This window comes from Gobius niger (genome assembly GCF_951799975.1).
Source record: "Gobius niger genome assembly, chromosome: 2".
Classification (NCBI taxonomy): domain Eukaryota; kingdom Metazoa; phylum Chordata; class Actinopteri; order Gobiiformes; family Gobiidae; genus Gobius; species Gobius niger.
Window position 1 is genome coordinate 10,139,709 of NC_136853.1, and position 21,975 is coordinate 10,161,683.

At 42.1% G+C, this 21,975-nt stretch overlaps 1 protein-coding gene across 4 annotated transcripts in view; it reads right to left on the reverse strand.

The window, feature by feature from the left end:
• Nucleotides 1-21,975, reverse strand: part of rxraa (retinoid X receptor, alpha a) — a 184,021-nt gene that overhangs the window by 14,950 nt on the left and 147,096 nt on the right. For 2 of the 4 annotated variants that reach the window (XM_079582616.1, XM_079582614.1), the window contains exons 5-6: nucleotides 17,613-17,792; nucleotides 5,129-5,298 (exon numbers count right to left, since the gene is read on the reverse strand). In XM_079582616.1, the coding sequence (XP_079438742.1) occupies nucleotides 5,129-5,298; nucleotides 17,613-17,792 (350 nt within the window). Of the gene's footprint in view, nucleotides 1-5,128; nucleotides 5,314-17,612; nucleotides 17,793-21,975 lie in introns of all 4 variants that reach the window. The other 2 variants (XM_079582615.1, XM_079582613.1) reach the window with 1 other exon arrangement.

Sequence of the window (21,975 nt, forward strand, 5' to 3'; positions counted from 1 at the left end):
TATTGACTTTTTCACTTTTTGCATAGAAATGTTATTAACAAGTTCGTGCATATATTATCAAGTCGCTTTTAATTATATTTTGAGTGTAAAAAGTGAAGTTATTTTCTACATTTCTTCTATTTTGCAGAGCTTTGTTCCCCGGCCTCATTTACTGTAGCCCAGAGTGTGCCGTCTCTTTTAGTCGTCTCTCTGTGTTCAAGTGCTGCCTGGAGACGTGGGCAGTAAATACAGTAATGCAATGTGATATCGGAGCGATTGTCTCGGGGAGAGGGGAAGGTCGGTCATGTGGGCAGACAGACGCGTAAAGGAAACCAGGTCAGTGTACACAAGACTGAGATCTTCATTCAACATTCATGGACGCCGCCATGTTTATCCACAACCATAAGACTTGCTCATTTATTAATTGTTTTTTGGATTAGTGGTAAAAAAAAAAAAAAGAAAGTGTGCCGTTATTTACGTCAGTCAAAGGGTAGTCATCCTGGTCGTCTGCAATTATAGATCCAATATTATTATTTTTTGTTAGACGTGGTTTGCAGCCTGTTCAGACATATTTAATCAAATGTAAGTCTACTTTAGAACCTGTTTTGTCCTGATTCGATTCGCCTTTTTTTTTTTGGCTTTCTTCTGTTTTTGAATAAGTGAAAAAAAAGGTAAAATATGCTGATGTTTTAGTCACTTCCTGGATATTAACGTTTCAATGTTCAATCAACATTTTCCCCTCCAGCGTCTCACAGCGCCTTTAAAACCCAGTCAATCCCCAACCTGTTGAATCATGAGGTACATAGAAAATAGAAAATATTTGTACGCACTGTCATTAAAATACATTACTGGGTGCAATTTTTTCAATTTTCAATTATGAATGTTTTGGACACAGCTCAAAGGCAGGTCAAAGTAGCCAAGTGGCACCGTAAAAGAACACTTATTTGACCTAGATCTCCACTGAACTTGGCAGATATGTTCAAAAGGTTGCAATTGCATTTCTTCTTATTTTCCCCCCTTTTTAAGTTCTCAAACGTTGATTTGATTGTCGCTTTGATTCATTTGTGTACATTATTAGCTAAGTGCGTGTCCAGGGGGTGTTTAGCGTGGAACCTTGAACGACTGGACGACTGATAGCCAATACATAATATCTTTAGAGATCTATGTTTTTTTGTCCTCTTCATAAGACAGTATACGATTATAATAACTGCTGCTTTTGGGTTTCTTGCCTGCTGTCTGTCTTCAGTATTTGTGCAGCACCAGAATCATTCAGCGAACACACAAAGCAGCTGCAGAGTCACACGTTTGCACCAGGGCGCCGCTTTTGCACCATCATCCCAAAGCAAATCATTGCATTTTCATCCGCCACACGTTTCCTATCCCCCCCATCCCTCCACCGCTGCCAAGGCTGAAACATCGCAGCTACACAGAGGAATGCCAGGCTTGCATACTGTCCCATAAAATTTTCATCACTCGCGAAGAGGAGAAGACTTCTTTCCGTTCAATTTTTCATTATTCCACGGCAGCCAGACTGTACCGGCGTGACAACAGCGCGGGCTTGGAAGAGCGTCAGCGGCGTCCGTATGGAAATGTGTGTCCCACTTTAAAAAGCCGGCAGAAGAGGATGGCGTTATACAGTAGCGAGCCGGGGAGGGGGTGGAGGGAGTCATTGAGCTAATTATCAGCGAGAAGAGAAGCAGTGAGAATAAACAGCTTTTAGAAGGAAAACTAGAAGCAGGGTATGAAAGTACATTTCCTCACCAAAAAAAATAAAATAAACTCATGTTCATTTATCCATTTGTCCTCCACTTCCGGTGTGATTTTGGTTACTGCACTCTACAGGTGACACTTGTGAAATTAAAGCTGGGTGGATTTGATTAAGAACGAGAGACTTGTTATTCTTATAGCCTCTTGTCATTAAAAGCCTCTTTACACAAATGAGCTCTTCATTTGTAGAGCTAAAGCGCACTTGCCTGTGATAGAATGGTGCCTGGAAGAGTTGTCCGGCTCTTGGCTGGCGGTGCATTGGGCACATTACTAACGCCTCTTTAACTGCTGTTCTAGGTCACCATGAGATAAACACAGCACACTGAGATGGGGCCATTTGGACGGCAGTGGTGGTCTATTCACTCTGAGCACTCATGACCCTGGGCCTGTGGGGAAGGAGAGCACGGGGCAACGCTCCTCAATGACAGCCGGTCCACAAGGTGTGTTTTCAGCAGTGGTTTTCTCCACATGATTTTCTCTCCATTGTTTTGACACACACAAATTTTGTGGTCAATGCAGAGCCACAGTTTCAAGGCTTTTTCATTGTTAGGGATGCATGGGGGGCTTATTATTGGCATTTTCTCAATTGTATCTTGATGTTGTGGGGCATATATGACATTCAGCACAAGAAAGAAAGAAAGAAAGAAAGAAGAGAGAGAGAAAGAAAGAAAGAAAGAAAGAAAGAAAGAAAGAAAGAAAGAAAGAAAGAAAGAAAGAAAGAAAGAAAGAAAGAAAGAAGAGTTGGGAAGAGTTCAGGACACCTCAGTCAGGGACAGAGCACAACGATGCCTTTGTATTTTCATTATTTTCATTTAACCAGGAATGTCCCACTTCAAAGCCTCTCATTGTGCATATTTTATGTAGTGGGGGACCTGCAGGACCTGGGGGAAACCTACGCTGGTACCAGGAGAACATGCAAATTCGATACAGAAGGGCCCCACTCAGTGTGGGATCAAACCCTGGATGCTGTGAAGCGAGGGCACAAACTGCTGCTCCAGCGTCCTGCCAAAAATCTGAAGTTTCCGCTAAAGCCAAGAGAAAACCAAAAACAAAACAATGAACTATTCTTGATTTGACTCAGACATCTCCAGCGCATTAGCGTCTGAGCTGTTGCCCCTCCCCTCTCACTCCAGTCTGCTACATTTCCATCTGTCCCACCAAAAATAGCGCGCCCTCAACTCGCATGATGCCCCCCCCCCCTGCCCTGTGCTAGCTTCACCGGACAAGTGGCTCCTCTGCTACAGATGGAGAGTTGCGGGCTTGTGATGCTTTCAGGAGCAGTCGGCCTGTTGGATAATTCATGTTCCGGTGGGGCCCCGTGGCCAGCTGATGCTGAAGGGGAGATGAAGAGGCTCACAGCTGACTCACAGGGACTTTCTGAGGGGAACAGGCGCTTTACACCAAAAGCTCTCCGCTCTAGAGACGAGATGTGCTGCTGTGCTCAAGTCTTACAGTTTAACAAAAAGAGTTGGGTGCTGTTCTGAAATAGTTGACCAAAAAAGAGTTTGTTTGACATTTTAGAATTGATTATTATTTTATGATTAAAATAATACTGTATGTGAAAGACCATAAATGTTCATGAGTAAACTGGGCGAGGACTGAATTGGTCTAGATTTCAAATTGCCCTCTGCAGGCGTCAGTGAAAGAAAAACAGAAAATACAAGGTTTCAAATGTAGGTACACTGCAGAACAGCTCAGTTAATCTCCTTTCTGGTGTAGTTGAGGGAAGGTTTTTGCCGAAGCTTGTGTGAATGAAGTACAGTATTACTATTACCATTACTATTACTACGTTATAACGTAAGTGCAAAAGTGCAAATAAGTCACCTTTGCCTGCTCCCTCAACAGGATTAGACAACGCAACAAATTCCAAACTCCTTCGTTGAACAGAGCTACACTTTATGAGGGAGGCATTATCAATCAGTCCCAAATGCCGATCATACCAACACCACAGAAGAGGCCAACATGTACAGCGTACAGGCCTCTCCACATCTGGAACGAATGAAGGCTAATTTACAGACAATGGTGGGATCGCTCCAGAAATAGTTTAGAAGGCACAATATAAATGTCATGTTATACGCCATTAATCTCAAACATCCATCTTCATGGAGCTTTACATCTGTTGGACTTGCTTCTGCACAAACAGGTCTGGAATGGGACTATTTCATGTTGCACAATAAATAATAATCTTTTAACTTTTTACACAGTCCAACATTATTATGTTGTTATATTTTTAAACTGTACACCCGAAAGGCCCTGCATCGGCTCAGGGATCGATCCCTGTGAAGTATGAGCACTGACATCTGCACCACTGTACTGCCAAAGAGTTTATATTATACCTATGACGACACAGCCAGGCTAGTTGTACAAATCATTGTACGAACAATGCAGAAACATTGTGGGCTTCCATCAGTGAAAACCTTCATGTACAAAGGGGTCCGTGTGTTGTCAATCTGAAACGAATTCCTCACGACTAGAAGTCAACAGTATAAATTTATAGCTTTCTGTTCAGATTCAGATTCAGAATTACTTCATTGATCGCCGAGGGGAAATTCTTTTCATTTACAGACAATAATCCCGACCAAGAAGACAATAAAACAGAGCTTTTCTATAAAATGAAAATAAATAAATGTAAGCATTAAAAACTAAACCAGGACCTTTTAATCAAACCACACCCCTTTAAAATGAAATATGCATTCATCAAAATCTGAAATTGATATGTCTTCCAATCACAATCACTTTTTTATTTGCCTCTCAACCAAAAAAGTAAAAACCTCTGAGGAAATTAATTCACTAGCTCACTCTGGATTTCTGTCGCCTCATAGTTATCACCACGCCATCTCCGCCGCAGCAGCAGAACCATTCAGGCCACCGCGGTGCACACAGAGTTGCGTTAATGCGCAGCAAAAAAGCTGCATTTGTTTATTTTTATCTGAGAGCGCACACAGAGGGCCGCGAGGGCGACTGGAATCTGTTGAATCCGATGCCTGGCCACGGAGGAAACCACGGGCTTTTTGCACTCCTGCAGTGACACGGGCACGTCTCTGACACCTGACAGACAGGGAGACTGCTGAGAACTTTGTTGGGAGGGACGAGAAGAGAAGCAGAGACAGAGAACACATCGCTAGGACTCATGCTTCCATCTGAGTAGGGAAACTCCAGTCTGCTGCAAAGTCGCTGTTCGCTTTCTCTTGTAAAACAGGTCCACGTGTCTTATTTTATCAATGACAAATGGAAAAATCACAATAAAGTGCAGCACGGTTTGAGAAAAGCCCTTTGTATCTCTCCAATCGATCCATGTGAGGTAAAAGAACATTATCGAACCCAGTCGTACTTGTTTTATTCAAATGAAACAAATATAGGGTTAAATAGATGCTTGACTTACCGAGTTGGATGGCATGCCCAGGTTGGTCTCGATGTAAGTCTCCGTTTTGGGTTCCACGGCCTGCTCTGCTTCCAGGATCTTCTCCACGGGCATCTCCTCGTTGACACAGCCGCCGGACTCCACCTCGCTCTCGCTCCTCTCCTTCGCTCTCTGGCGCTCCTCCTGGACAGCTGCATGTAACAACACTGATTCCGGTCACTACTGCTGTTCGACATTTTGCACAAAGTTGACATGTTTTGTTTTGTTATATAATCTACAGGTACAACTGGCAATTGTTTTGTTTTGGGGGGGGCAGGGCTTGAGCATTTTTGATGCATTTTTGTAGTGAGACAAGCGTGTTGTTGTGGAGGGGATATAACAAAAAAACACAAGGGGTGTTGCTGTAGGTATAGCCATCTTTCTCAGGCAAAAAGAAAACTGTTAATTCTGGGTGCTGATTGGAAAGTCTACTGTAACCCAATTACCTTTCTAGACCACTGAGATAGACCTATGGATAAAAAAAAAGCAATCAGCCCAAAAAAACAATTACATATGGAAAAAAAAAACGCCTAGGCGGGGCTACAATGCCAGGTTAGAAAAATAAATGCATTAGTAAAATCCCTGTGCAAAATCCATAGACATGTAAAAAAAAAAATAGGCCTCTATTCGTCACTCCTCCCATTTACATTATTAACTCCAAGTCAATACAGAATCCACGATGGCAGCTTAGTCTCCTTCTAAAGCGCAGGTTCGTAAGGGCAAGAGTCTCCCAGGCCGAGTGGCGACAAGCCCCCACAGTTCTCCAGGCCGGTAGTCAAAGGCCAAAGCTTAAAGGCACATCATGCAACTTTTGATGTGGAAAAATAAAGTTAATATTTGTGTGTATTTGACCTTGTAGTGACCCAGCTGCTGTATGAGTGGTTAGTATAGCACCGTTACTTTCTCGAGGACACTCCAGGATCAATGGCTCTCACCAGACAACCTACAAAACAATGGATCCTGGAGCGTTGCAGAGAGCACTGTGATCGAAGGTAAAAGCGCCATTCTGACCGCTCAGCCGCTGGGTCACGAACGCACAAATGTCAACTTTTCTTTTTCGCTTAAAAAAGTTGCACAATACACCTTTAAAGAGACTAGATGCAAGTTAGTCATGTTATACTCACTGCTGCCACCTCAGGTCTTACGCGTAACTGCAGTCTCTACATTAAGCTCGCGCATGACGGCGCTTCGGATTTTAGAGGCGGTTGTGGTGAACAGGTCTGAGCTCATTCAACACACTAGGACATGGCTGGAACAGGTAGGGGGAGGAAAATGCTTAGTTTTAACATTTTTAAACAACGTGCAGTCCCTTTAAAGGTTGAAAATGAACAGAACAAAAATATCCTCCCCTCTATGTTGTGACACACTACAAAAAGTGAATATCAAGCATTGGCTTAAATGACTTGAATTGAGGAAATGTATCTTGTTTTGAGTGGTTTTCACTCATTTAGACACTTTTCCTGATCGGACCAAGTTTACTTTGCTTGTTTGAGGACATTTCAGACCAGTTCTAGGGTAAATCTCGCTTGAAATAAGAAAGTAAAATTGCCAATGAGATAAGACCAATTTTCTTACCCCATTGGCAAAGAAAATGACCTGAAATAAGGACAAAATGTATCGAAACGAGTCAGAAACATCTCAGAACAAGTGAAATAATCTAGGACAAATGCCCAAGAACTTCTTATCTAGTCAAAACAACTACAATTTGGATTATTATGCTCAAATTGAGATGTTTATACTGATTTAGTTAAATACTTTTTGCAGAGGGAAAGTGTTAGTTGTGTTAGGTATTAGTTAAGTTAAGTAGGTCGGTCCACAATGTAAAACTTCCAGGCTGAATTGAGGCCCCAGCACGTCCCTTGCATTATATTGTTTCTCTTCATTCCCAAACAGGGCTCATCTTTTTTTTTTTTTTGCATATGCTTAAAAGTTGCAGCTTCACAGTGCAGGGCTACACAAAACTCAGCACTGCGTATATATCGCCCCAGCGCTCGGAAAACTTGGCATTTCCAACTTTCTCTGGCAAAGTCACTACTTCCTTTCACAATGCGCGAACCGCGAGACGAACACGTGTACTTGTTTATCCTTTGTTCACACCTAACTGCTGTGTTGACACTGCCAGCCTGCATGAATATTTCAAGTGTCTACGAGTGGAGGTGTTGCCGCGTAGCCGCTGAATATGAATGAACAAGTACAACCCTGCGCGCTTTAAGGAAGGGCATGAGGGAGCCTTAACGCGTCAGGAATGGCTTGAACTGTGTAAATGACGGCAAACATTCAGGACCCTTTGACCTGTTTTATGCATGAGACACGAGCAGAGAATCTCAAGGACTTGCTCAGGCTTAGTTGCTGCAAACTGGTAGCTTCTTGTTTTGTGTGTGCCGTTTCTGTGCATTTCTTCCATTGTTTTGCAAGGCCGCTGCCTCGTGTGCTAGTGTATAGACTGTAAAGCGAGAGTGCAGTGCAGCAAGGACGGACAATAGAAAGAACCTCACCAAACAAACTAACATTTCTCCATCTGTCTATTCTTCACTTGTTTGTGCCAGCTAACCTTTCAAACTGAGCCATTCGTACAAACACACTCTCCCTTACATCCTCCTACTATCTAAAGTCACACATCATGATTTGTTTGGGTTTTTAAAACTACTTTAACTACCTTTCAATTACCTTTTGTATATATATTCTTCATTTAGTACAGAAACAAATAAGGTCCAAATAGGTTTAAAAGAAATTTGAAAAAGCATTTAACCTAGAAATTATTGAATTATTGTCTCTCCACCCAATGTGCCCTGAACTCAGAGGTACTCAGAGGACAACATCTCAGCCGAGGATTAGTCAGAGTCTGTATCAAGGAGTTCTCAAACTCCTCCAGTCGCTGTGTAAATTTAACCTTCTCGACAGAGCCTCACAGGTGGGAATGTGAGCGTCCACAAACAACTGTCTGGCACAGTGCCACCTGGGCACCTTCCTCGTAGTGTAACTTAAAAGGATAATCAAGTTTCCAATAAAAACAAACAAACAAACACACAAAAAAAACTCTTAAATCAATTAAAGTTATGAGGCATTTTAACATAAAGTACAACTTTCTTGAGTGGCCTGTTAGTACGTTATCAGCTTAACTGGATAATATCATGACATTTGTGTCCACAAGCCTCTTTCGATTAGACACTGTCACATTAAGTTTGACACTTACAGTACATTTGCCACTTTAGAAGTTTTATTATTTGTAGCTGTTTGCGCTCCATTCCTGCACTACTGCCTGTACTTCAATAACACTATTGTATGAATGTCTGTTCAAAAAAAAAAAAAGAAGAGAAAAAAAATACAACAGGCTTTTTCTCCCTGCACTCTGATTGGCCGGGCTGGCAGACACAGGAAATGGCTTGTGTGCTGAGCAGACAGTGAGGCTGGCTGTGGCTGTAAACCGCACCTCTCCACCCCTCTTTTCAACTTTTCGAAATCCGGCAAAGTCCTATAATTTACCACATTCAATTCCCCTCCAAAAACCTCTGCATTACCCTTTACTTCTCCTTTTGCAGCCAAACGAAAATTTATGACAAGATTAATACCTTGTTTTTGTGCACAGCCAAGTGTCTACTACTCCATAGCATTGCTTATTTTGATTTTGAATACTCTGAACAAATTTATGGCAAAGATCGATAATATTAAGCCTCTGTATTACACTATTACACTATTACACTTTTTAAATGCACACTTGTTGTACTCATATCCACTTTGAATATCCACTTTGAGTCGGCCATAGTGTCAACCTTACTCTTGAGCGCTATGTTTGTATGTGTATAGGCTAGCTAACCAACCACCCTCTCTTCTGTTTATACATCCAGCCTAATGAAATTTCATAACAAGACAAGTAACTCCACATCCTGTGCTTTGCCAGGTTTTTATGCATAGGCCTAAAAACCTGCACTAACTTTTGTCTTTTCTATTTTTAGCTTATTGACAATCTATGACAGGACGCGAGCCCAGAAGGTACAATGTAGTGTACACACCTGGAAATACAAGCTGTATCAAAGCTTTTAATATAGTATTTTCTCATTCCTGGTTGCTGCAAATCTATTACTTTCTAAGCATTTCAAATATATATTTCTATACAGCCTATATATTTCAGGTCAACCATATGGAACACTATACACACCCAACCAAGTCTTCCTACTATTTCAGCTACATACTCCTAAATCTCTTCTCTACTGCAGCGTTCATTTTTAAATGAGGACTCGTAGGTTTCCTCCAGGTGCTCTAAAAGCATGTACAACAGGTCAGGATGAATGATGTGTAGCGTACCATCACTGTGTATCTTGTGAAAGTGCATTCTGCATGCTAGTTCTGTTGCCTTACTCCTCCTGGCTATTCCAAATCTGTGATCTTTGCGCTTAACAACCACAATTTATGGCGAGACATAGCCCACCATATTTCCGTAGAAGGGAAGTTCAGAAAGTTTGCTTTCTCCAGGTCCCAATTTCAAATCTGTTAGCGTCCCTTCCCCTTTCTTTTTATATACGTTCAGCCTAATGAAAATTTATGGCAAGACACGAAATGCTAGACCTTCTATAAACCGCATACACCTGGACCTTTGCCATCTTTTTATGTACATTCTAGCTGCATCCATCACACGCTGTCAGTGTAGTGTTTCCTTACTCCTGGATGCTATTCCAATTCAGAGAGGCCATGCGTATGTTCTAGAGGGGTGCAAGGGGCGGGTGAAAGGAAAGCGCTAGCATGGTTTGGGGAGGGGGGGGCGGGTTTTGGTCTGTCTGGTGGTTCAGGTCAGCCCAAGGGTAGAATACTTGTGTCGGAGTCAGCGAGAGGTGAGCAGGGCTGAAATCATGTTAGCTTATCCCTCCACCCCTCGCCTATACCTCCTTTGCCTCGCCTTCTTTCCCTTACCGGGGCGGGAGAGAGCATGAATTCATTTAATCCTGTTTTTCTGCGGTTTTGCTCAGCGTCTTGGACCCTACTTTCTGGAGCCCACGGCCTTGGGAGGGGGGGTGTAGGCAAAGCAGGAGAACGGGGAGAAAGAGCGAGAGAGAGAGAGAGAGAGAGAGAGAGAGAGAGAGAGAAGGGGGAGCTTAGCCAGACAGTAAATGATAATATCCTTGAAAGGAGTAAAGTAGTGCACAATGGTGTAAATAAAAGCAGGAGAGGAGGGGGCGGAGGGGGGGGGCTGGTGGCATGCGGAGGTCAGCGGCGATTGGGAGATGTAAGAAGAGGAGGGAGATTAAATTCTTGTGGCGTTTGTTGCACCGTAAACAATTGGTTTGCACCTGGCTGCCATCTTGGTTTGAAAGATTTAAAGAGACATGATTTTATCTTCCTATAATAAAAAGGAAAAGGGAGGAGGCGTTTTTTAATTATTATTTAATGCTATTTTTTCTCAAATATCTTGACCTGACTGTTCCTTCATTACCTCAAAAGACCTAAACATTTAGAAAGAAACAAAGGCAAGACAATGCAGGTGAATAGGGGTAAAAATAAAGGTTGACCTCTAAACCCCTGCCTGAACCGAGCACATTTAGATTTGGGTAATGCCAAACAGCATTTTTCTACTTTGTGAATACTTTCCCTTCTTGGTTTACCTGCACATGTTCCATATGCGGCTGCTGTTGCCTTAATGGCGAAAGGCTGAGATTGATTCATTCGATGTGTGAAAAGGTACTTAACAGCCAGTCCGGAGCACGCTAATGTTTTTTACACCCGCCAAAGTGTGAGAAATCTCACCTCACGACCTCTTTTACTGCAATATTCCACTCGCAAATCTTGGCTTGAAGACACCTCACAATAATCTCTCAGTCTGACTGTCCACTGACTAAAGAATTAGGATATACACATCGCACTGCAGTCTGATTTGGATCAGGTTCAAGAACTGTTTCTTGTAATGTGTCAAAATGGATGGCAATATCAGTGTAAAGCCTGGGGCACACTGGAGCAGTGGTTCCAAACCTGGAGGCCGACCGTGTAAAAGGAAAAAAGCAACTGCACAATAGAGCATTGGTTCTCAACTAGCTTTCGGGACCCACCCTCAATGTGTCCTGTCAACCCAAGACACAAATAAAACATACGTATGAGTGAATTTCTTCATTGCCAGGTCACTAAAGCCTATCTTATCTTAATTTCAGAATTAATTCTGTCTATAACATTCCTAGGACGTCACTGACAAAAAAGAAGTGTCTAGGACAGGTACAGTCGGGTCCATAAATATTGGGACATCGACTCAATTCTTATCTTATCTTATTCAACAACAAAGATGTGCTTAAACTGCAGACTTTCAGCTTTATTTTTAGAGTATTTACATCCAAATCAGATGAAAGGTGTTGGAACTACAACCGTTTGTATGTGAGCCTCCCACTTTTTAAGGGACCAATGGGACAAGTGGCTGCTCAGCTGTTCCATGGCCCGGTGTTTGCTCTTCCCTCAGTATCACATTAAAAAGGAACAGATGAAACATCAAGAGTTCATTTCAAGTGTGATATTTGCATTGTGGACATTGCTGCGGTTAACTCTCAATATGAATTGAAGATCTATCACTATCAATGAAGCAAGCCATTATTAGGCTGGAAAATCAAAACAAACCCATCAGAGAGAAAGTAAACATATTAGGTGTGGCTCAACAGTTTGGAACATTAGAAAAAAGAAGGAACACACCGGTGAGCTGAAAAACAGCAAAAGATCCAGAGGACCACAGATGACAAATGCGATGAATGACCAAAGAATCATTTTCCTTTCCCAATAATAGGTCAGATCAAAAACACTCTCCAGGAGGTGGAGAATCAAGAGAAGAGAGAAAAGAGAGGATACAGACGATTAACCACAAGGTGTAAACCACTGGTGAGCCTCAACTGAACCAAAACTTGCACCAGAGTGATGGGAAGAGAAAAGTTTGGAGAAGTAAAGGATCTGCTCATGATTCAAAACATCCCACCTCATCAGTGAAACATGGTGGTGCAGCATCATGGCTTGTTTGGGCCAATGAAACCGGTTCCCTTGTATTTATTGATGATGTGACTGTTGATAAAAGCAACAGGATGAATTCTGAAGTGCTTCAGGCGAAATATTATGTGCTCATATTCAGCCAAATGCTTGGACACCGCTTCACAGTGTAGATGGACAATGACTCGAAGCTACCAAAGAGCGTTTTAAGGCAAAGAAGTGAAATGTTATTCAGTGGCCAAGTCAATCCCCTGACATGAATCCTATGGAGCTGCATTTCACTTGCTGAAGACAAAACTAAGAGGAAAATGCCCCAAGACAAGGAGGAACTGAAGACATTTACAGTAGAGGCCTGGCAGAGCATCACCAGGGATGGAACCCAGCGTCTGGTCACGCCTTCTAGACTTCAGGCTGTAATTGAAAGAATATGCAACCAGATATTAATTGTTGCTTTGTCCCATTACTTTTGGTCCCTTAAAAAAGTGGGAGGCACACATGAAAATGCTTGTATTTCTGATTTGGATGTAAATACTCTCAAATTAAAGATGAAAGTCTGCAGTTTAAGCACACCTTTGTTGTTTCATTTCAAATCCATTGTGGTGTACTCCTTCGATAATAGGTGGGGAGGTGAAATAAGAGAGCTAGTGTGTGAGTGTCAGTGTGAGTGTGTGTGTGTGTGGTGTGTGTGCGTTAAGGTTTTGTTTATTATTATTATTTCGTTTTTATTGTATTATTATTACTGTTATCAGTTTGTTTGATTTGATTGCATCTACTCTGCTGTTTTCTGTTCTATTTTTCTTGGACATTTTGAGGACCCCCATGAAAACGAGATGATTAATCTTTTGGGGCTGATCCTCTAATAAAATGTTCATAAATAAATAAATAAATAGAGCCTAAAAGATGAGAATTGAGTCGATGTCCCAATATTTATGGACCTGGCTGTATAATTCCAACAACAGGAGTAGGGGGGATAATTTGCCCCATTGCTATTGTCAGCGTATAAAAGTCATTCACTAGATTTGATCAATGAGCTGAAGTTGAGACACTGCTCCACTCGCTCTGAGCAGAAATGAGTGTTACTAGTGTTATCATCGGGCACTTTTGATCCAACGACGTGTGGGTGGCTGAATCCAAAGAACAAGAGCAGACAAGTCCTCCAGTGACAAGCCAAAGTCTGGACGAGGAAAATATATAGGAACACAACAAATTTAATTTAGCCTAACTCATGAGATTGTTGAAGTTTTTGATTTGTGGGCATCAGCCTGATCATCAAGCTCAACTTTAACGTTGGCGGTTTGGCAGCATTCGTGGTATAGAAATAGCTCCGGGACGCAGGGTGTGAGGGGAGATCGTGACCCACACATTCACCGGGACCTGCTTCTCTATCTATAGCACGCAAGTCCTCCTGGGACTGACATTAAAAACCACTCCGCAGAGGCTCCACGGTGTGCGCTGGAGAGAGAGGCAGGTCCACAGGTTGTTTAATGGCATGGAAATGGAAGAGTGAAAAGTTATTTAACATTTTTTCTGTGCCGGTAAAGTCCTGAACTTTAGAATGTGTTTTCATGTGGACAAACCCACAATTAAGACTATATTAAAGGCTTGCTTGTTTTTCCATCTTTGTCACCTCTTGAACTGCAGATGTAGAAAACTTCTCTTTAAATTGATGAGGCTAACATTACAATTTGGCAACAAACACCTTTAGATTTTGCCGCAGCCTCATTTCAGTTTATAAAATAGACTCTTCACAATAGCATAACAATATTTGAAAGCAGCCTTTTGTCTTGCATGTTGTTCAAACGAGCTGAAAGCAGAGATTTCTTCCCCTCGCTGGAGCGCCTCAGGCTGGGGTTGTTTTGGACCTGCTGGAATAGTGAGCATTCCTCCGTCTGTATGTTATGGACAGTAGCCAGTTTTCATAAACGTGTTTCAAAGCGTTCAACCAGCGAAGAAGCCGTTTTTTCCTCCTTCAATGACAATATAGGGATAGGTGCAGTGGTGCATGCATGCCATTTTGAATAGGTGGTTGCCTTTCATAGAAATCCACCAAGGCAGTGACGTCCATAGATTAAAATTAACCCAAATAAATGAGACAAGAAACAAAACGACTCCGCCAACTGCGAGGTCACAAGATGTTTTCATGCAGGACGGCAGGGGAAGTGATGTCTCTGATTGGTTGGGGATGCCCGACAGCCGTCTCTGATTGGCTCAATTCAATGAACCTCAATAAGATGCCTTTAGTGAACTTGAGGTTAGGTTTACAGCTAGTTTGGATTGGATTTGTTTAGCCTGACTAGCCTGCCAATGAGAGGCAGTGTTGCCGTTGCTTCCCTAGCAAATCAGAGGCATCACTACCCCTGCGATCCTGCTTAAAAACATAATAGCTACTGGGTCACTCGTGGTAGCTAACGGTCTCCAAGAATGGAGTGAATGAATAATGCACAAAAATTGTAAAGCGACTTTGAGCGTCTGGAAAAGCGCCAGACAAGACTAATGCATTATCAATATTATTACATCCATATGGAGTCCAAACGCTTTTATGTGAACGACGACTTCAGTGCTGGACTTTCTAAAAATCTCCATTGGCTTATTATTGTGGAATGTGCCAGAAATCTGAATGGTTTTGACCACACACTCCTGAGCTCTATAGCTGTGCTCCTCTATAGCCATTTCAACATTATCCATCCCCCGCTTTTTACCTTTGGACATGACTTTCAGTAAGAACGAAGGTATAGTCAAAAGTTTAACACCATTAGGTTTTACATTAGTTTTTATATATGATTTAGATGTGACAGAAGAGGAAACGTGTGAATATACTGTACGCCCACAATACATATAGACTTCTCTCTCTTCATGTCATTTATGTTTTGGTTAGACAAACTTTATCTTTTTCTCTGTTTTTAATAAAATTGACACTTCACAGCTGTAAAACCTCACGTCCAAGTTCTATACTTCACAGTTGGACTTCTCTCTCTTTTAGCTAGAAGATGAAAAGGTCAAACCTCTTTCATTTCTTCATAAAATTGCCACGTCCATGGTGAAAGACTATGATTACTACAGACCATCAGACACGTACAAATTACAAGCCACAGTCTATAGAAGTATCCAGCAGAGAAAAAACTCTCTATGCTATTTTGCTGTCTCACTCTCCATATGATAATGCGAAAAAAACAACCAAAAAACAACCAAGGGTTCACAGAATGGTTTCTTTGCATGGATCAAGTTTATTGTTAATCTCTTTGCACTTTTTCGTTTTAGTAAACCAGTAAAACTGTCTGACAGTAGCTGGCCTGTCCCTCTCCCTGCTCTGTAATTGGAGGAATGCCGACCACATTTCCACCGCACGTAATTACGATCCATAATGTAATTTGGGCACTTCTGATTAAATTTCCAAACGCGACTCGGGCAAAGTAAACATACAAAACAAGAGTGCAGTTGTCTGCGCAGACTCTCTTCCTTCCTATAGAGTAGTCATCTTTGCCATTGACTCGCATTGTGTCATAATGTAACACTCACAATAGCCATTTTAAGATTGTTTGCATTTTAATCTTCATTGTCTTCTCCCGTTTATTTGATTAAATATATATAATACAATATACATGCAAATTATCTTGATTTCTCCTTATGTGACAGCTTCATTTGACTGTAAGAACTATACATTTATAATGAGCCTGAAGTAGATTTGGCTCAGTGCACTTCCCTGAACTGACTACTATTTCTTTGTTATATATATATATATATATATATATATATATATATATATATATATATATATATATATATATACACACACACACCGCAAGTGTCACCTGGTTTAGAGGCGGCCGCTGATGCATCACTAGCAGTAAAGTACAGTATCGTTCCTGAGTGCAATCCTCTCTCCTCGCGATTCTCACTCAGAGTCAAGGAAAGAGGCAGAGCTCCAGTCGCTGCCCCGTCACAGATCTCATAAAGCGGGGAGAGACTGTCACCAAAACGTTGTTGAGACTGAGGCATCAGCCACGCCACACAGAGCTCCTCAGTGCTGTGCACTCATTGGTCACTGACATCGGCCCAGTACAGTACAGCAGCCGGGACAGCCACCCCCCTCTGGTCATGTAGTCATGTCGTGCTACAAGACGACTGACAATAAATGTGACTTTGATATTCTCATTGTTCCATAAGGCTGCATCGAATTTGTACATTTCACATTTGTCTCGCTTTCAAAAAGGTTGTAAGGCGAGACACTGCTGGTGAATGGGGATGAACTATTTGAAACGTTTACTGTAGATTACAAGCCTGGCTAATGCTAAGATGTTTATAAGTGAAACACATTTTGAAAAAATATAATTTTGCCCTGTTTTTGTGGTTCAAAGCTCAATAAATCAGATTAGGAATAAAAGAGTCCCTCTGAAAAACCTGAAAAATATTGCTAGGAACAAAACTGGAAAATGGAGGAGTTGAATAATCTCGGGTCTTGTTCACAGCAGACGGTCAGTGCGGCGTCAGCAGTGATGCGGTCGCCGTGTCGGACTGTTGTGGTGAAGAGGGAGCTGAGTCTGGGGCTTCCGATTTACAGGTCGATCTACATTCCTACCCTCACCTATGGTCAGGACATCTGGGTAATGAGGACCAGAGTGGCTGGGTGCCCCTGAGAGATGGGAGAGGAGCTCAGTCACTCGGGAGGAGCTCAAAGTTGTTTAGTCTGTTTTCTATCTTGTTTTTTAAACTCTGACATAAAAAGTCATTGAGAGAGAAAAATAGCTAAATCTCTCAACATTAACCACTGCATGAATAAACGATGTTTTCACTTACTGCGTCTTGCCTAAAAGTCGTAAAATTTGCTTTCAGACTAAATTGGATGCTTTAGTGTTTAGTGTATATTTATTCACCTGAGACTTTGACTTACTTCATTGGATCCAACCTCCCTTCTGTTCACAATTTGACATCCTCGATAAAGGTTTTAGCTTTGAGTATCTCAATTGTACTCATTGTACATTAGAACGAACAGTCAGAAGCAATGAGGAGAACTAAGCTCCTTCCCAATCACACAGCTTTTCCACTCGGTGAAATGAAGCGCACCTCGGGCATGTGCGACTGAATGCATTTTCACTTCCTTAAAAAATACTGCCACAGGTGAAATTCCGTGAGAATACAGTATGGCCTGTAGCGGCATCATTATGATGCAGCACAAGGAGATTCCGGAGTAAAATGGGATGCAGAAGGAGGGGGATTATTTGATACACAGCAAAAAGTGTATGATTCAATATAACAATGTATAAATTGCTTTTGGACTGGTCAGAATCCAATTGACAGGGCAGTGTATGTCTTTTTTTTTAAGTCTGACTCAAAAGGTGGAGAGAAGAAGAGAAAGAGAGGAATAGACTGGGATTTAGTGCAATAAAACATAATCCAGTAATGTAGCGTCTGCCCTGTCAAACAGCGAATGCAATGAGTTGTACATAAACGGTGGAAGGAAGAGGTTAGTATAGACTGAATGTATTGGTTAAGAGTGCTGTGTCCTGTACGGTATGCGCTGTACCTTCTCTCTTCATGCCCATGGCCAAACACTTCTGATAGCGGCAGTACTGGCAGCGGTTCCTCTGCCGCTTGTCGATCACACAGTCCTTGCTGTCTCGGCACGTGTACGTCAGGTCCTTCCTCACAGTGCGTTTGAAGAAGCCTTTGCAGCCTTCGCAGCTGTACACGCCATAGTGTTTACCTGCAAACGTAAATAGGAGACTGATGGAAAATAATAAGACTTTGGACATGCAAGGAACACAGTTTGTTTGGGTTTCTGATTATGTGGTGATAGCACGAAAAAGATGCGAAAAATGTGAAAAAGAGTGCAGTTTTCATGTGTTATTGTTTGCATCAAAAATATTCAAACGTTTCTATGGAACGCAACATCAAATTTAGCTTCATCTTTTTTGTGTATTTTGCCACGGTGAACCAGTTGCAAAGTGCTGTGACAGACAAACAGGAGATTCATAAACATTCTGGATGTGAAGTTTACAATACTCACATCCCCATATACAGTATACAGTATATAGGGAAATATTATCATGGATATTCAGGCTCAAGAGCATTGGTTACACTGATACTTAGGGGCCTATCTCACTGGCCTGGAGACTGGTTGGAGACTAGAGCTACCGCTAGTCATGTCTCCGAGACGTCCCCTGGAGATAATGCAAGTCTCCAGGGTGTCGGTGAAATCAATGCTATTTGTTGCAATGTGTCTGAGACCTGTAAGATACCAAGGAGACCTCAAAGAGACTCCACATGAGTCTTTGATGTCTCCCTGGTGTCCGACAGGTCTCAGAGACAATTCAGGGGCATCACAGAAACGTCTCACAGGTTGAGGACAACAAATAGTGTTCATTGCCACAGCTATTTGAGACCTCTTGGCGACCTCTCGGAGATCAAGCGGAGACTCTGCTGAAATCTAACCTGTTCGTTTTCACCGAGACCAGCTGGAGACTCACGTTACCTCCAGGGGGCGCCTCTAAGACGAATCACATTTTGCTCAATCAGGCCATATTCTGCCGAAGGTATTTTCTTTAAAATGTCTTCCGTACTGGTGCCTGTCTGTCCACAATTACGGGGAGACTTTAAACATATTTGACCTGAATGCCACATCAACATGCACGACATGTTCTGAATTGGTTTCCGGAAAACCTTGGATCAGTGAGTGATGAGCAGGCGGAGTGAGTTCATCATGAAAGCGACTGAGACCAGGTATCAGGGACGCTGGGATGCAGCCATGGTGGTGGATTCATGCTGGACTCTGAAGAGAGACGTCCCTGCTTCCGATTATTCCAGACGTTTCAAGAAGAATTTTGAACGATTGAATGATGACGTAATATGTCAACTTTTGGAACATGTGTTCATGTATGAAATATGTTAAATAGAACATGTACTGGTTTGTTAAATTCTTATTTCAAATGAAAACAATTAAGATAAAGCAATTTTCCATCTAAAAGTTCTGTTTTAGTGGAAAATCAATAAAAAAGAAAAGTTAAGTTAAAACATTTCAGTTAAAACATTTTAGACACCTCACAAGTATTTTTTTAGGGCTGTGACTTTAATGCCTTAAAATATTTAACGCAATTAATCGCATTTTCAAAAAGTGGAGCTGCCACTTTTCTATTTACGTGTTTCTGGTCCGTCCGTAGATCTGGTGCACACGATACATCCGCTCACAACAGTGATGGAAGATAAAGACGCTTCACGTGGAGACTGGGGACTCAAACGTCCTGATGGGACGATAGAGAAGACTACTGTTGTTTACAGTAATGTTAAACTCTTAAAGGCAATGTTTTATGCCTTTATTTATCTCACCATATACAAACGTGGCATTATAATTACTGTTTAGTTACTGTTTACAAGTTACATGAATGATCAGAGTTCCTGAAACACTTGAAAACTGAAAAGCTATAAATGCACTTTGCACCAATCTGTTTGTTGAAAAGTTAAACAGATTAATTAAAAACAATAAACATATGTGTTGTTCCCCTCCTGGAACCGCCACCTTAACGTGGTGGAGGGGTTTGAGCTCTCGAATGATCCTGGGGGCTTTATTGTCGGGGGCTTTGTGCCCCTGGTAGGGTCTCCCATGGCAAACTGGTCCTAGGTGACGGGTCAGACAAAGAGCGGTTCAGAAGCCTCTTATGAGAGACCAACAGGCCCGGTTAGAATCGTGAGGCCGTCCTTCTGTGGACCCACCACCTGCAGGAGCCATAGGGGCTGGTTCAATGTGATTTGGGCAACTCCAACGGCTGCCCCCACAACCCGGAATCGGAAAAGTGGAAGAAAATGGATGGATGGATGGATGGATGGATGGATGGATGGAGGTTAGGTTTAGAGTCAGGGTAATGATTAGGGCAATGTTGTTTTCTTCAATGAAGACGATAACGATATCATTTCATTGACACACCTTTATTTAATGACGAAGACGAGCTAAAAACAGCTCTTTGGAGATTAAAACATGACGAGACGTTTATGAGTTTACATCTATGAGATGAAAAAGATGACTGTTCACAAAGAGCTTGTGCATGAGCCTGAGAACACATCCGCTACACATGACATAGAGCTCACGTGGACTCAGGCTGCGCCCCTCTTCCACATGTATGTTCATTAACATGCACTGTTCTGACCAGATAAACCAATAAATAAAATAATTAAATAAATAAATAGTGTCACTCACACAGATGTTACACATTAGAAAGTAAAAGGTCTTGGCTTTCAAATGAGGGAGCACACTGGCATATAGGCTTTGAGCTCTCTAGTCAACACGCTTTGAGATTTGGATATGGAAGGTTGCTAACTCTAACACTCTAAAGTCTAAATTGGCAGATAACAGACACTGTAATCCCACAGGTATTTTCAAATATTGTATATTTAAAAAAAATTAAGCAAAGCCACACATTTTTCCCACTCACCTCTGAGGCCTACTGTAGCTCCAGCCAATGTAAACAGCACCTTGAATGTCTACAGTTCTGCGTGGTGCGCCAGCAGCTGCATGGCTCTGGGGTTAACCTAAGGTCCTGAGGCCTCTTGGTGCCTCTGCAGGGGGCCCCTTGCATGTTCTATATCACGTTGTGTTTTGTGTATCTTTGCAAACAGCTCCCCTTTGTTAATTATGATGGACGATGTTCAGCATTGGCATTAGCATATCCTTGTCGGGACCACCGTGTCGGGCTAAGAGCTCTCTTAAATGGAGCATGACCCGCTATTAAGCATTGTTTGGAGTCAGCCCCGGGTTGTGTGCTGCACCGATGATGCAGGGCCCAGCGAAAACTGTCCGGTAAATTAGACATCCAGCTTCAAGTTCAGTTCAGTCCAGTTTGAACAGATAAGCAGCAAAACAAGAGGTTGGTTGTTAGTTGTGTGAAGAAAGCTGAGGCGCGCAGAAGAGGATGATCAAGGCTTTCTGACACAGGCTTTTAAAGGTGGTGGAAGTGTTTAGAAAAGGCACCAAAAGGCTGCTTAGAGTGGAGTAAGTAAAGGGAGTAAGGCAATGCTAATGATTCAGATTCAGAAAACTTTATTTATCCCCAAGAGGCAATTCAAAAGTCATGGGAACGCAGCAAAATTGATTGAATATTGACTTGGCAAAGTATGAAAAACATCTGGATGGAATAAGATCTTTTTTTCTCGACAATTACAAGTACCACGAGACCAACTATCTAAGATATTTACCCACTTATTCCATGGGCAGATCAATCACCAATTCTTAACGTTAACACACTTTTTTTGGTAATATTGACTTGAAATGCCCAAGGGGGAAGGAATCCAAAGCTTTTCATCTTCTTGTGCCAGCTTGCACTGCCTGATCCCTCCCTTTGCTACAGTATATTGAGTTACTAAGGAGAAGGTGACCACCCACAGAATGGCAACACTGGCAAGGGAACGTCACGGTAGACATGCCCGGGGATGAGTGATGGGATGTGGATGGCTTACGCTAAACACAGTCCCCTTATCTCGCCCGCAGTGAATCCAGTTCTTAAGACTGACCTTTTTTTTTAAAACTTTACAACCCTTAGCCTTGACAGTTTGGGTCGTGTAAATGAAAATAGCTTCTGTGCCGACATAGTGCGCTTGTTTACAATGGAATGATAAAGAGCAGTTATGCTTTGTGCCAGCAGAGCCGCAACTTTCTCCTTTCGCGCAAGATGGACCAGCAAAGCAAACGCTACGAATATGCAAGAAATATAATCTAGCCACGGACACGATCAGAACAAGTTTAAAGCTAAAAAGGAAATATCATGGAAAACTTCCCAGTGACGTCAATCTGAGTTGGGGTTGTGGTTCTCAGTGTGTAAAAGCAAGTGCCCTTCAGTGATTTTAAGTTGTCATTTGTAACCCTTTATGATCAGTTTGTAAAGCATCAGTTCATCATAAGT